This window comes from Solea solea, chromosome 14, assembly GCF_958295425.1.
Source record: "Solea solea chromosome 14, fSolSol10.1, whole genome shotgun sequence".
NCBI classification, from domain to species: domain Eukaryota; kingdom Metazoa; phylum Chordata; class Actinopteri; order Pleuronectiformes; family Soleidae; genus Solea; species Solea solea.
The window spans coordinates 500,190-516,013 of record NC_081147.1 but is presented as its reverse complement, the minus strand read 5'-3'; the positions used below and the strand labels follow the sequence as shown (position 1 = coordinate 516,013).

At 46.3% G+C, this 15,824-nt stretch overlaps 2 protein-coding genes across 2 annotated transcripts in view; both read left to right on the top strand.

Moving 5' to 3' along the window:
• Positions 1–312: 312 nt before the first annotated feature.
• LOC131472641 (diacylglycerol kinase theta-like) lies at positions 313–11,398 on the top strand. Its single transcript, XM_058650020.1, has 22 exons — positions 313–1,837; positions 2,756–2,835; positions 3,090–3,192; positions 3,265–3,509; positions 3,733–3,889; positions 4,700–4,762; positions 4,837–4,934; positions 5,609–5,826; positions 5,909–5,999; positions 6,150–6,204; positions 6,318–6,379; positions 6,533–6,683; positions 6,914–6,952; positions 7,880–7,995; positions 8,080–8,231; positions 8,488–8,636; positions 8,723–8,901; positions 9,040–9,140; positions 9,353–9,499; positions 9,586–9,697; positions 9,815–9,967; positions 10,782–11,398. Exons 1-22 carry the CDS (start codon positions 1,540–1,542, stop codon positions 10,881–10,883), a joined length of 2,871 nt encoding a protein of 956 aa, XP_058506003.1. The 5' UTR covers positions 313–1,539; the 3' UTR covers positions 10,884–11,398.
• A 2,537-nt stretch (positions 11,399–13,935) lies between these two features.
• Positions 13,936–15,824, top strand: part of nfkb1 (nuclear factor of kappa light polypeptide gene enhancer in B-cells 1) — a 14,557-nt gene continuing 12,668 nt past the window's right edge. Inside the window, exons 1-2 of the mRNA XM_058649454.1 lie at positions 13,936–14,231; positions 15,793–15,824. The exon at positions 15,793–15,824 is cut by the window's right edge and continues 15 nt beyond it. Of these exons, the coding sequence (XP_058505437.1) occupies positions 15,801–15,824 (24 nt within the window). The 5' untranslated portion in view covers positions 13,936–14,231; positions 15,793–15,800. The remainder of the gene's footprint in view (positions 14,232–15,792) is intronic.

Here is a 15,824-nt window from a genome sequence, read left to right as displayed (position 1 = left end):
ATGTGTTTTAAAGTTTAAACGACAGAATGTAAACATAAATAAATACAAACAGAAGATTATTTTTAATGTCTTTATTTCAGACAAACACAAATACATTAAATTAAACTTTGATAACGTTGTTTTTATATGAGCAGAGATTTAATCTGTGATTGTTTCACATTTATTGATTTTATTTCACTTCTCTTTACTGCCCCCTACTGGTCACACTGTGTGTGATACTTTGGCGCACCCTACTGGCGACACAGGGTTACTGCGTCTCAGGCAACAGTTTGACAAAGTTCCAGAATCAATAACAAGTCGATGTTAGATCAGATTAAAGTGTCAGTAAAACCAGGTTTAGAACTGAGACAAGAGAATCTTTATCATTACATTTATAATCGATTCATCGCTTTGATTGATTTTATTTGACACAAAACGACGAGGTAGAAAATAAAGTTTCAACTTCAACACCAGTTTTATTCAAAAAGAACAAAGGATTGAACAACTGGTCGGTTAATCGGAGAAAATGTGAAAATAGCCATTAGTTTTCAGACTGTGGAGATAATCAATGAGGTGGGAGGAGGCAAGGGAACGAGGGAGAGGAAGGGAGGAAAGGAGACGAGGGGACAGGATGAAGTGGAGGAGGAGTAAATCAGAGTCACAGACTGCGGAAGAAGAAGAGTAAGAAGGAGGAGGAGGAGGAGGAAATGTGAAATGAAAGCGGTCCCTGAACGTCTCACTAACCACCTGTTGATCCAGGACTGTCCCCGGCTCCGTCCCCGGCTCCGTCCCCGGCTCTGTCCCCGCGGGTCTGGACCCGTGTCCCCGCCGCGGCGGTGTCATGACTTCCCCCGGCTGTGAGCTGCTGACAGACGGCGGTGACTGAGTGAAAACAGTCCGCATCACACGGAGCCTCGTCCGGCTTCAGTGGACCGGTGTTTTTCTTTAATTCGTCCACATTCACGGGCGGAAGCTCCGGGAAGCGTTTCCGAGCACGACGCCCTCTCCCCCCGCAGCTCCGCAGGGTGGCACCGCTGTCTCCGGGCGGACGAGCTCTGATCTCGGCTTCTTCACCGCGAGTGGACGACGTGGAGGCGGATCAACATTAACCCACCGCAGCCTCCGCGAACCAGCGCCGTGTTCTGCGTTCATATTTCCGGCGGTTGTTGGATGTTTAGCTAGCAGCCGCAGAGGCGGGCAGAGGCGGGAAGACGCTCGCCCTCCGCCGGGCACCGCCGCTGGGTGGCACCGCCGCTGGCTGCGGTCCAGCCGGTGTGATGCGTCCTTTTCTGGGCTGAGTCACGTCACTTTTTAGCGGAAAACGGAGCTGAAATCTCGGCACCGTTAGCGGCAGCAGCAGCAGCAGCAGCAGACCCGTGTTTAGCTTCAGAAGCTCCGGGACTCACACACCGAGCCCGGCGACCGGAGCCCGGCGACCGGAGCCGCGGCGACATGTCTGTCCTCGGCGGGAGAATTCTCTAGAAGCCTGGGGTCACTTTGCTCTGGGTCAGGACTGGACCTGGTTCTCCTCGACTGTGCGGCTGTGTGTGCGTGGAAGACATGGCCGACTCCGGCCAGGGCAAAGCGGCGGAGCCTGAGGCCGCGGACAGCCGGACAGCGAGCTCGGTGGTCGTGAAGAAGCGGGCCCAGCAGTCTCCGGGGTCCCGGGCCCAGCAGTCTCCGGGGTCCCGGGCCCAGCAGTCTCCGGGGTCCCGGGCCCAGCAGTCTCCGGGGTCCCGGGCCCGGTACCAGAGCTCCGCTCCGGGTCACTGCTTTAAGAAAGTGACTCTGACCAAACCCACGTTCTGTCACAGCTGCAGTGACTTCATCTGGGGCCTGGTCGGCTTCCTGTGTGAGGGTAAGTGAACTCTGACCTCTGACCTCTGACAGGTGTGACGCTCTTCTGTGACAGACTCTACTTTTCTTTCTTCTAACTTTTCTCTTCTGTTTCCTTCTCATTGTTTTCTTTCCTGTCTGTGCCTTTTCTTTCCTTTACACTTAAGGGCTAGTTAAGGGCTAGTTAAGGGTTAGTTAAGGGTTAGTGTGAGCCTTAACCACGACACAATCATGAATTCATCACACACACACACACAGTGTTACTGGGCAGAGTGGTGGTCGTGTCTGTTGCACAGTTGGAGCTGCACTCAACTCGTGATTTACCGCCTCCAGTTGTCATAGCAACAGGAAACTGGCAGGGATGCTTAGTGGTTGGTGGTTGAATGGTGTGTGTGTGTGTGTGTGTGTGTGTGTTGTGGTGGTTGGTTTCTTCTTGAAGTCACAAACCTGTGATGTCATCAGACTGTCACAATAACACCAGGGAAGACTTTCTTACTTGACTTGAGTGGTGTTGTCGTGAAGATGGTTCAGTTAAACCCTCATGAGCCCCTGCAGCCGTTGTCATGGAGACGAGTTGAGTGTGAAAAGACTCCTGTAATGAAATCCTCTTTGAGGACATGTTCACGTCTTTATCTCACTGTCAGACACACTTTATAAAACACCAAGGTCCAGAGAGAACATCTCACACACACACACACACACACACAGGAGCTGCTGGTCCTCTGCTGCCTCGTGTGGTCACTTTGTGTCACTGAGGAAAATGTTGTGGATCAACAGCTCCTGTGTGTGTGTGTGTGTGTGTGTGTGTGATGTTAAAATCAGTGATTTTCTCTGTGGGCTTTGGTGTGGGACGTTTGTCGTCCACTCGATGGTGTGGCGGTGAATGTGCAGTGTTGGGGAATCAAACCCCTGCCCTGACTGTCCTCTCTTGTGTCCTCAGTGTGTAACTTCATGTGTCATGAGAAATGCCTGAAGACGCTGCAGTCTGTTTGTTCCTGTGTGGCGCCCTCTGCTGTCCAGGTGAGACACACACACACACACCTCCTGGTCCTGACAACAGTGATTAGACTTCAGCTGACTCCTCCCCCAGACTCAGGACGGCTGATTTGATTGGCTCGAGGCTGCTGCTTCATATATTTTATATACATATATATATATATATATATACACATATGTATATATATATATATATGTGTGTATGTATGTATATAAAGGGTTAGGGTTATATAAAGGTATATAAAGGTGACTGTTGTTGTGTGTGCTGCCCCCTGCAGGTGCCGGTGGCTCACTGCTTCGGTCCCGCGGGTCAGAAGAAACGTTTCTGCTGCGTCTGCAGGAAACAGACGGAGGGACACGCGGGGGATCTGCGGTGTGAAGGTCAGACACCAGAACCAGAACCAGAACCGCGTCACACCAGAGAACATCTAAATGTGTGTGTGTGTGTTTCAGTGTGTGAGCTGCACGTCCACGCTGACTGCGCCGCCTTCACCTGCGCTGACTGTCGCCGCTCTCACCTGGACGGGAGCGTGGAGCAGGTGAGAGGTGAGACGGACTTCCTGTCGCTGCAGGACACGTTCCACCACCACTGGAGGGAGGGGAACCTGCCGTCAGCGGCGCGCTGCGAGGTGTGTCGCCGCTCCTGCGCCTCCTCCGACATCCTGACGGGGATGAGGTGCGAGTGGTGCGGCGTCACGGTGAGAGCCAATCACAGCCTCCCGTTTACCTCCACTGTCTTTTAATGACAGCTGTGTGGTGGAGGGTGGAGTCAGGGTGTGACATCATCACGGCGTACTTAAGAGGTTTTTTGTCATGACTCAGAATTCCTCCGGGGGGCGACAGAAGCTCCTCACTGAAGCTTTAAACGCGTTATAGCGTGTGTGTGTGTGTGTGTGTGTGTGTGTGTGTGTGTGTGTGCAGAGCCATGCAGCGTGTTACCTCAGCGTGCCACCAGAGTGCGCTCTAGGGCGTCTGCGTCACATGATGCTGCATCCGACCTGCGTCCGCCTCGACTCCAGGAACTTCAGAAAGATGCATCTTTACTGCATCAACGAGAACAACAGCCACGAGCCGCTGGGTACACACACACACACGCACACACACACACACTCACACACACACACACGCACACACGCACACACGCACACACACACACACACACACACACACACACCTACCTCACCACATCCTGTGTGTCTGTGTGTGTGAAGCAGAAATACTCGTTTCCTTGTGTTTGTGTCTCAGTTTACACAGAAAAACATTTCACCCTCAAAATAAACAACAACATCGACATTTATTGACTTTGTTTTTATCGTTGACATGTTTATGAGTTGTTATTATTATTATTATTATTGTTGAGTCTTAGTTCCTCCAGTCGACTTGGAACTTCAAGTAAAAAGAACAATTCTAAAACACACGTCCTCTCAGCACCCTAAGTCCAAAAATGTCCCATTCATAAGAAACAGTTTTTCTTTTTCATTTCAATGAATGAATGAATGAATGAATTGTTTAACCTGACCAAACAAACCCTCAACATTAATGCTTTTCTATTTTCTTTCAGCATAAGATTCCCTTGACCATTTATAATACAACACTGCCACCAGTTGGATTGTGGGGGAAATGACGCTGAATGTGAGGCCAGGACCTCAGAATTAAAGTGTGATAACAGAAGTTATGATTTCATGTTGTCACGAGAGACTGATGAATAAAAGAAGAGTTTCTCATGAGTTTCAATGGGGACATTTTTGTACTGAAGGTGACGAACGTAACTATTTATTTGAAAGGCTCCGATGATTCAGACTGTGGTCAGTAAATGTTTGATCTTTGGTGAATTTGTCTGGACGTACGTTTCGTCATTAATAATAAATCATTTTCTGTTGTTCATCAGATCATTTTGACGATGTTGACGTGTCGTCTGCTAAAGACGCTCAACCGCTCGCTGTGGAGTCAGGTTAGTTCACTTCAGAGGGTTTAATAAACTCAGACTTGATCCAGAGATGAACTCTGTGTGTGTGTGTGTCACAGGTAAACAGCTGAAGGTGTTTGACGGTGACGACGCCGTCAAGCGCAGCTGCTTTCGTCTCGTCTCCGCTTTGCGAGCGACGAAGAACGAGGACGTCGTGGTGAGTGAAATGAAATAAATTCACGTCGTTCGCTCGGACGTTTGTGTCGAGATGAACTGCTAACATCTGAAAATACAACGATCAATGTCTTAGCATAGCATTAACCCCAGGAGAGCTGTTAGCTTAGCATTAACTCCGGTAGAGCAGTATGCCTGGTATTGATCCAAAGATGGTAGTTAGCAAAGCATTAAACCCAAGAAAGGAGTTCTGTCAACATTAGCACTAGGAGAGAAGTTAGCTTAGCTTAGCATTAGCACCGGAGGAGACGTTAGCTCAGCATTAGGAGAGACGTTAGCTTAGCATTAGACCCCCGCAAATCATAAGACTAGTATTAATCCAAAGATATTACTTAGCCTAGCATTAACCCCAGTATAGCAGTTAGCTTAATTTTAGCCCTAGGAGAAAAATTGGGTCAGCATTAGCCCAAGGAGAGAAGTTAGCTTAGCATTAGCCTCAAGCAAATCACAAGCCAAAGATATAAGTTAGCCTATGATGAGCCCCAGTAGAAAAGTTAGCTAAACTTTAACCCCAAGAGAGTAGTTAGCTTAGCCCTCATTGACTTTTTTGACATTTTTCAAAATAAAATGACGTCAGTTTATTTCCTTTAAATCAATTTTGACTCTTTTGTCACAGAAGCAACAACAACAATAATAATTACCCTCTCTGTCCTGCAGGAGGCAGCACTGCGGGCCTTCTACCTCCCCGACGACCCTCAGGACTACGAGCTGCACGAGGTGGGTGGTCTGCAGCGTCTCCATAGCGACGACGTCCTGAACCGCAACAGCGGTCCCGACAACAGGAGTCCTCTGAAGGACGGAGGAGACGCCGCGTGGATGCTACGAGCTAAACGCCGCGACGCCGAGGTCGTCCAGGTTTACACCGGCTGGCCCAGGTGAGGCATGATGGGAAGTGGAGTTCACTTCCTGTCAGACAGGAGGTCATGGGTTTGTGCTCAGGTTGTTTCCTGTTCTCAGGTCGGGTGCCGATTTTGTCCTCGTCTCTGTCTCTCAGGACAGCACGGCAGCGTCTGTCCTCGCTGAGGTCCTCAGTCAGACGGACATGAAGGTACAGAGACCACGGCCTGACAGACATGAGCAGAATTGTCCTCCGGAGACACTGGGGGACATTTCTTTAGTGTCTGTGATTTGGGTTGGGACAAATTATCAAAACTCATTTTACAAACTTTATAAAATGTGGTGATTTTTGTCTTTTCAGGACGAGGACGTGTCCAAATTCAGTCTGCAGGAAGTCTACATGAGCAGCAAGCAAGGTGTGTGTGTGTCCTCAAAGTGTCCTCGGTGTCTTTAAGACACAAAGACAGAAACAGAACCCTCACGTGTCTGTGTGACACAGCTAAAGTCCGCCTGTCCTCTTGTCCTGCAGTGCAGAGACAGACGCTGACACCTCAGGAGAAGATTCTGGACAAACTGCAGGACATCAGGAAGGTGAGACTAGATGTCTGTCCACAAACGGACAGAAGACAACGGAACACGTCAGTCTCTGTGGTTGTCCAAACTTTGTCTCCGTCCTTGTCTCCGTCCTTGTCTCCGTCCTTGTCTCTGACCTTGTCTCCGTCCTTGTCTCTGACCTTGTCTCAGACGTCCCTGCGTCAGATGAACCAGACTCGCTTGTACGTGGTGGACAACAGGAAGTGGGCGGTGCAGGTGGACCTGCTGATTGTAGGACTGCCCCCCCTGCTGGCCAGAGACGAGTACGTCCAGCTGATGGAGGAGCATCTGACCGTCAAGAGTGAGTGAAACCGACACAAGATGGCGGCTCATTAGGGGTCAACAGGTCACAGTACGGAAGCTTTTGAGGGTCAGACGACATATTTTATTTATAAAGATAAATAAAACGTTGTTATTCTGACTTTAAGTCTCAACTTTTCTTCTTTTGTTTAACACATTAACACTTTTTTATTTTTATTTCTCCATATTTAATGAAAACAAAGTGAAGTCTCCGCCCCTTTGTGTCTGCAGGTCACCTGATCACCGTCAGCCACGTCTACCCCAGTCAAGGTGAGACTGTTGTCATGGAAACATGGAATAATAATAATAACTGTGATTGTGTACATTTGTTTTTTATCTATTAAAAATTTAACAGCAATAAATACATTTTAAGAATATTTGTGTGTGTGTGTGTGTGTGTGTCTCTCTCTGTGTGTGCGTGTGTGTGTGTGTGCGTGTGCATGTGTGTATGTGCATGTGTGTGTGCGTGCGTGCATGTGTGTGTGTGTGTGTGTGTGTGCATGTGCATGCATGTGTGTGTGTATGCGTGTGTGCACGTGTGCATGCACATGTGTATATGTGTGTGTGTGTGCGTGCACATGTGTGTGTGTGTGTGCTTGCACATGTGTATGTGTGTGTGTGTGCGTGTGCATGTGTGTATGTGCATGTGTGTGTGCGTGTGTGTGTGTGCATGTGCATGCATGTGTGTGTGTGCATGCGTGTGTGCATGTGTGCGTGCACATGTGTATATGTGTGTGTGTGCTTGCACATGTGTATGTGTGTGTGTGTGTGCGTGCACATGCGTGTGTGTGTGTGTGCGTGCACATGTGTGCGTGTGTGTGTGTGCGTGCACATGTGTGTGTGTGTGCGTGTGTGTGTGCGTGTGTGTGTGTGTGTGTGTGTGCGTGCACATGTGTGTGTGTGTGTGTGTGCGTGCACATGTGTATGTGTGTGTGTGCGTGCACGTGTGTGTGTGCGTGTGCACGTGTGTGTGTGTGTGCATGTGTGTGTGTGCGTGCACGTGTGTGTGTGTGTGCGTGCACATGCATGTGTATGTGTGTGTGCACATGTGTATGTGTGTGTGTGTGCGTGCACATGTGTGCGTGTGTGTGTGTGTGTGTGCGTGCACATGTGCGTGTGTGTGCATGTGTGTGCACGTGTGTGTGTGTGTGTGCGTGCACATGTGCACATGCGTGTGTGTGTGTGTGTGTGTTGCAGGTGCAGTGGTGGTGCAGGTGTCGTGTTTCTCTGAAGCAGAGAGAATCTTCATGTTGGTCAAAGACACGTCGGTCAGTGATAAGACTCTGACGTGCGTCGTCGTCCCTGTGATCATGGTAACAGACGCCGGGCTGTGATTGGCCGGTCCAGGATCTTCAGCGAGGTCTTCTCTCTGACTCCTCCCTCTTCTCCTCCCTCAGCACAGGAAGCTGGCTGCAGAAGTCTGCCCCCTGCTGGTGTTTGTCAACTCAAAGAGTGGAGGTCTGAAGGGCCGGGAGCTTCTCTACAGCTTCCGGAAACTTCTGAACCCTCACCAGGTCTTTGATGTTAACAATGGGGGACCACTTCCTGGGTGAGGACGCACGCTCGCGTCACCGCGGAGACGCACCGCATATGATTTAAACATCACACACACACACATTCATTTAGACTGAACTCAGTGACACAGAGTGACCACACGAGGCAGCAGAGGAGCAGCAGCAGACGGGATAGAAACTTAAACTGACGTAGATTTTCTTCACTGAGTCTTTTATGAGAAGCTTGAGTGGTGTATTATGGGATGTTCAGATGTGACGTGTGACTGTGGATCACCGTCTGCTCTCCTGCAGCCTCCACACCTTCAGAGACGTCCCCAGGTTCCGGGTTCTGGTCTGTGGTGGTGACGGGACGGTGGGCTGGGTGCTGGGAGTCCTGGAGGCGGTCCGACACAAGCTGGTCTGTCGGGAGCCGCCCATCGGCATCGTGCCTCTGGGGACAGGTCAGAACCAGAACTCGCGTTCACGCGTCGCACGTTTCATAAACGACGGCGACGACGACGACGGCGCGTCTCTTCTGTGTCCTCAGGGAACGACTTGGCTCGTGTTCTGCGCTGGGGGCCGGGCTACAGCGGCGAGGACCCGCACCACATCCTGGTCTCTGTGGACGAGGCGGACGAGGTCCTGATGGACAGATGGACCATCCTGCTGGACGCACAGGACATGAGCGAGGACGGCAAGGACAGCGGCTTCCTGGAGCCGCCCAAGGTTTGAACTCTGACATGATGAATGGATTATTAAAGTATTCATGGTGATTTCCTCGTTGGTGAAAATTCTCTGTCTCTATGTCACTCTCTCTCTGTCTGTCTGTCTGTCTGTCTGTCTGTCTCTCTGTCTCTCCCTCAGATCGTTCAGATGAATAATTACTTTGGTTTGGGTATTGATGCTGAGCTCAGTCTGGACTTTCATTTGGCCAGAGAAGGTGAACCAGGAAAGTTCACCAGCAGGTACTGACCTGATGACCCCATGACCCCATGACCCCATGACCCCATGACCCCATGACCTGATGATTCACAAATTCTCAATCCAAGTTTGGCGTCTACAAAACATTTCATGAACTCACACATGATGTTTCTCACGCTCATTCATTCGGCCAATCAGAAAATAGTATTTGTTGTTGCCGGGTAAAGTCTGAGTTTAACCTGCCGTTCTCTGACAGGTTCCATAACAAAAGTGTGTATGTGAAGGTGGGTCTGCAGAAGATCAGCTCCACCCGCAGTCTCAACAAGGAACTGCAGCTGCAGGTCGACGCCCACAACATCCCCTTACCCAACATCGAGGGTCTGATCTTCCTCAACATTCCCAGGTTACACACGCAACACTGTTACCACGGTGACCACGGTCTCCATGACGACTGCTGGTCCTGACGTGTGTGTGTGTGTGTGTGCGCAGCTGGGGTTCAGGTGCTGATCTTTGGGGGTCAGAGGTCGACAGTCGTTACGCGAAGCCGAACATCGACGACGGACTGCTGGAGGTCGTCGGGGTCACTGGTGTCGTCCACATGGTGAGACCTGTGTTTGTTTTATTGTTATTAACCCTGTCATCATGATGATGATGATGATGATGATGATGATGTTATGTGTGTGTGTCTGTGTGTGTGTGTGTGTGTGTGTGCGCACAGGGTAAGGTGCAGAGCGGTCTGTGCTCTGGGATCCGCCTCGCTCAGGGTAACTACGTCCGTCTCATGGTCAGTAAGTCCATCCCTGTGCAGGTGGACGGTGAAGCGTGGATCCAGCCGCCCGGACACATCATCATCTCTGCTGCTGGACCTAAGGTGTGACATCATCACCATGACATCATCAGACACCAGTGACACAGGAGTCACAGTGTTGAGATCACAACGTTGTCTTTGTTGTTGTGTGTGTGTTGTGTTGTTGTGTCGTGTTGTGTGGTGTGTGTGTTGTTGTGTTGTGTTGTGTGTGTTGTTTTGTGTGTGTTGTGGTGTTGTGTGTGTGTGTGTTGTGTGTTGTGTTGTTGTGTTGTGTTGTGTGTGTGTGGTGTGTTGTGTTCTTTTGTGTGTGTTGTGTTGTTGTGTCGTGTTGTGTGGTGTGTGTGTTGTTGTGTTGTGTTGTGTGTGTTGTTTTGTGTGTGTTGTGGTGTTGTGTGTGTGTGTGTTGTGTGTTGTGTTGTGTTGTTGTGTCGTGTTGTGTTGTGTGTGTGTGTGTTGTTGTTTTGTGTGTGTTGTGTTGTTTTGTATGTGTTGTTGTGTGTGTGTGTGTGGTGTGTGTGTTGTTTTGTATGTGTTGTGTGTGTGGTGTGTTGTGTTGTTTTGTGTGTGTTGTGTTGTTGTTTTGTGGTGTCGTGTTGTGGTGTCGTGTTGTTGTTTTGTGGTGTCGTGTTGTGGTGTCGTGTTGTTGTGGTGTTGTGTTGTGTCGTGTTGTTGTGGTGTTGTGTCGTGTTGTTGTGTTGTGTCGTGTCGTGTCGTGTCGTGTTGTGTTGTGTTGTGGCGTGGCGTCGCGTCGTGTCGTGTGTACTCGAGCGTTCTTCTGTAAAGGAAGCAGATAAATGCTGAGTGAAACGTAAACGCGGTTTGTCGCAGCCATTTAAATGAACCTGTTTGAGTTTCTGACCTCTTGCGCCCCCTGCAGGTGCGGATGTTGAGGAAATCCAAGCAGAAGCAGAAGAAATCGTCCTCGGGTTATAAAGATGGACGCTCGGAGAGTCCGTCCTCCAGAGACGGCGGACAGTGAGCAGCGCCCCCTGCTGTCCTGCTGTTGACCTGCTTTATCTTCTTCTTCTCTTTTATTTTATTAACGCTGAGGAAAACTTCAGCTGACGCACTGATTCTGTTTTTATTTGTTTGGCAACAACAACAACAACAACAACAACGCAAGTAAACAACGCAAAACTTTAATAAATACATGAGCATAATTCTGATGATTTTACTGTAAAAGTCCAACGATCGTTTACGACAAAAGACTCACTTTTATTATTTTAATAACGAAAATTATAATTAAAGCAAGAATGGTTGAAAATTCCGATGGTTGCCATGGCCACGCCCCTTTTGAATCTGTGATTATCTTCCACCGAGTTTCCTGAAATTTGGTGCAACTGTGTTTCGGCTTTGTCGTACCGGGTTTAACCTTTGGGGGGCACTACTGAGCCATTTTGCACCACTTTCACGTGGCATTATTTTATAAAATTTCTCGGCCATTCTGATTAGCTTGTCAAGTTTAAACATAAATGTGATCTTTTTGGAAGAAAAATGTTTGTCGTCACAATTCTGTCGCACAGATGTTGTTGTTGGAAAATATGAAAACAAACTTGTCCTCCAGGCTAACTGCTAACGATCATGCTAACTGTGTTCAAATGTTGTGTATTTCTGAGAAAAGTTCGTACAAACACCCGCCCTCTAGTGGTAAATTTCGTGAACATAGCACTCAGACAAAATTCACATGTCGTGACACATCTGTGGAGGCGAGATTTTTCTCTTTTGTTAAAATCATAAACTAATAAATGGGTTTTTATTTTTCGAAACGTTGATATTCAACACTTTTTTCCGTTCTTCTTCATTATGTTAGCCACATGCTAGCATGCTAAAGTATTAGCCGTTGGATAGCATTAGTGTTAGTGCCCATGTTGCTATCACTCGCACAACAACTGGAAGCTAAACTTCGTATTTATTATGTACGATGTTCGTCTCCGTGGTAGCGTAGAATCTTAGCTGAACAGAAAGTGTCTCTGTTTTACCTCTCGTTGTTTATAAAGTTGTTGTAAAAAAAGGTTTAGCTGCAGCTAACATTTACTTGAAAATGTTAAAACGAGATTTCTTAACGCAAAGCGTGGAGCTAGCTAAAAAAAAAGCTCTGTTTAACAAGTAACACAACTGGTATTTTAGGCTAGTGCTTATTCAACAAGCTAATGAGAAAAACCAAAACACATTTGTAATTGTAACTATCTGTTAGCTTTGTTAGCATAGCATCAAGCTAAATGTGCCTAATAAGTAGCTTAAAAACAAGTAGCATTACTAGCTTAATGTGCCAAGTAGATGGATTGCAAACATAACTGGAGGCTTAGCTAAAGAGCTAACAAGCTAGCTGCTTTGCCAAATTTAAACATGCTAGCTAAGCATTTGGCCAAAGTAAAATTGTTTTTATTTTAAATTAAAGAGCAAAAAAAATCTGAATTCTGTTGAATAAAATCAAAAGTTTGAACTTGAGGCAAAAAACCTTGCGTTAAATTTGTGATAATGTTTTTAAAATTTTTCCAAACGTAAAAAAAAGTCTTTCAATTTAAATTCATTCGATTTTTTTCTGCAAGTTTTTTCTTTACGACAGAAAAACTTCGTCCACATTCCCAGAGATGTGTCGTCGTGAGTTTGCAATTCTTTATGAAGCCACGACAGTATTTATGTTTTGTTTTTAAACGAAAAAAACGGATTCACTTTGTTTTTGGTGCTAAAAATGTTGGGTTTATTTAATCTGATTACTGCAGCTGGATTAATCTGATTACTGCAGCTGGATTATGTCTCTGTTTTAATCTAATTACTGTAGCTGATTAGCGCATCTAGATAATCTGATTAATGTCACTGGATTAATGTGATTATTGTTGATGGTTAACTGGATTAATGCAGTTGATTCTGTCACTATGTACATTTGATTACTTCATCTGGATAATCTGATCAGTGCAGGAGTTTGGGGATTTGAATGAGCTGAGATATTTTTGCTGATTCATCAGTGGCATAAACTGCTGAGTGTGTGTGTGTGTGTGTGTGTGTCTGTCGTTGGTCAGTAGTCTTTTATTTTTTCTTAATAAGTTTACGTTTATCAGAAACGTGATAAAACCACAGAACTTTACAAACTTCCTGCTTCTCTGTGTAGCCCCCTGGTGGCAGTGGTGTGGTAGAGATGCTGTGTGTGTGTGTGTGTAGTGCTTTGTGTGCTAAGCTAACGTGCCTCAGTTCCGTTTCTACCTGAAGTTTTTATTAAACAGAGGTTTTTTTTGTATATTTTTGAAACAGAAGCTGGTTTTGATTTTAATGTTTACGTTTTTTTTCTTACGTTTTATTGTAAATTGCACTAATTATTTTCCTGTTGCTCTTAGATGTGACGTTCAGGTTATTATTAATGTTGTAATAACTATAGTACGTTAACATAAATCTATATATATATATATAAATATAAATATGTCTAAATATCAATAAACTTCTGTGTTTATTCACAATAAACTAAAGACATCAAAGAAATGACTTTTTCTATTTTCATTGCATTTGAAGCCAAAACACCGTCATGATCCTTTAATCAGTGTTTATTTAATCCGATTACTGCAGCTGGATAATCAGACTTTTGTAAAATGATGACGTTTGTACGAGTTTGTTTTGGCGCCTGTGTTTGTGTTTATATCCCATTTGTGGTGTTTCCATATTTGACCAGCAGGGGGCTCAGGGTAATGCGTTTCCCCTGGATCAAAGATCGTTTATGGAGGAGAAGAGGACTCTTTCTGCATTGAATAGAATGCTGGTCTAAATCTGTGATTTGCAACTTTTAAAATCGTTTATTTACTTCAATATTATTATCATTATTATTATTATTATTATTACATTTTTAATTACAACTTAACAAGTAAATCTGAAGTTTTTGAACCGGAATTATAAATGTGCTTGTTTTATTATTATTTTCACTTAAACGAACGTAGTCGTGTAAATATTTGGTTTTACAGTTTTGGCCTCGGAGTGAGACCTCGTCGAGTTTGTTCGCTCTTCTTTTGAGCTCGGTTGTGACGTCAGAGGGAAATTCCAGTAAGGAAGGAAATGAACCTGATGAATGTTTGAGTCGCTCCCGTCGTCACCTGCAGGATTCGCTCTGTCGCGCGCTGGTTCTGGGGATTAAAACTCACGTTAATCTCTCGGATTAAATTTTTTTTTTTTTAATTATTACAGTAATTTTTCATTTGTGATGACGCGGTTTTGTTGCGTCACGACGCGCCGCTGTTGAGCCGCTTCAGCGCGGACATGATGGCGAGATGATGAAGTGAAGCCTGTCAATCAAAGTTCGTGTCGAGAAGCTTCTTCTTCTTCTTCACCTGAGCGAGTTCAGCAGGTAAGAACACGTTAACAAGCACGCTCACCTGTGCACGCGGCCACACACACACACACACACACATATAACAGTGTCTCTATTGTACACGCGCCACTACTACGAGCTTTATGTTGTCTTACACCAACTACTTCCTTATTATAGCCAGGTAACTTCATCAAGTCAAACCAAACTCCCTCCTGAAAATGGGAACTTAAAAAATGCCTCGCGTGTCATTGAAACAGGCGCGAGTCAAACGGGTAGTAAAGTCATGTGTAACATTAATACACGCCTTGCGGTTAATTCGGCGTGCTGTAATCCGACATGAAGTCTTTCGCTTCGTCACAGACCCAGCTTTTGTTGCGGCTTGTCTGGCTGGATTTCCCCCTGACCGCCGTCCTCGCTCTGTCTGCCTCAGCGGGAGAGAAAGTGACTCTGAGCGGACAAACCGGAGAAAACTTAACGTTAAAGTTTGTTGTGTACACTTGTCACGAACACGCGTGAACTCACTACACTGTTATATTAGTTATTATACGCGTGACATTTGAGGTGAGCGGTTAGCAGCGCTTAAGTCGAGGATTTGTGAACGGAGTTTGGTGCTGTGTTTCTGCACGGAACCTGCGCTCGAGCTCCAGGTTAGCTCCAGGTTAGCTCCAGGTTAGCTTCAGGTTAGCTCCAGGTTAGCACGGACGGGTAGCGGCGAGTCTGCTTTTAAACGCCCGCTGACATGAAGGCAACAGTCAGACATGAGCTGAGTCAGTGTCGGCTGTTCTATTTTATTTAAAAACCGCCATTTTAACGATACAAAGGACAGAGTTAAGTTTTTGTTTGTGACAACTGTTAGCAACGCGGCTAGCTAAGCTAAGCCGCGTTCACGTGAGGCAGCGGCGAGAACGCGCGCGACGCCAAACAGCAACAAGTGTTTGTGTGTGTGTGTGTGTGTGCGCGCGCGCGTAAAAACGATAACGTGAATATTTTAAACGTTTTAATGCAATTCACGCATTTGTTTGATAGAAATAAACAAAACTAATGATTTTTAAACTTTTAAAATAGGAAATTATATTTAATTATAATTATGATGAGATGATTAGTTGATAAATATTTATGTTACTTAAATGTTCACACATGTTAGGGCCACATGAAAGAAATGTAATAAAACTATGAATTCTGACTTTAATTGTTTTTACATGTGGCACTAATTCTCCTCCGTATGAACATTTTCTGGTTTCACTGTAAAAAATCTGTTATTATTTATGTTTTCATTCAACACACGCACACAAACAATGAAGACAGAAAAAACACAAACCAGGCCACAGGGGGCGCTGTTGGCAGATCATCTGTTCATCACAGGGACACGGAGACGAACAACCGTCCACTCTCTCACTCACTTCAGAGTGTCCATGTCTTTGGTCTGTGGGAGGAGACCAGAGAAAACCCACTGCACCACCGCGTGGCCCCTGAATGCTTCAGATATTTGTTTTGATTTGCGTTTGACACGCGTCAGCTGTCACATGTAGCGTTTATGTAACCATACTCTTCATAATCGTATAAATCTGTACGTGATTTTGTTGTTTTTGCCTCACAGTCGTCGTCATGGCTGCAGACGATCACTACCTT

Excerpts from the sequence above, each read along its gene's own strand:
- LOC131472641 (XM_058650020.1), top strand. The coding sequence starts at position 1,540 with ATGGCCGACTCCGGCCAGGGCAAAGCGGCGGAGCCTGAGGCCGCGGAC. Across the intron at positions 8,232-8,487 it reads AATGGGGGACCACTTCCTGG|CCTCCACACCTTCAGAGACG; the intron begins GTGAGGACGCAC and ends GCTCTCCTGCAG. Across the intron at positions 8,902-9,039 it reads GCTTCCTGGAGCCGCCCAAG|ATCGTTCAGATGAATAATTA; the intron begins GTTTGAACTCTG and ends TCTCTCCCTCAG.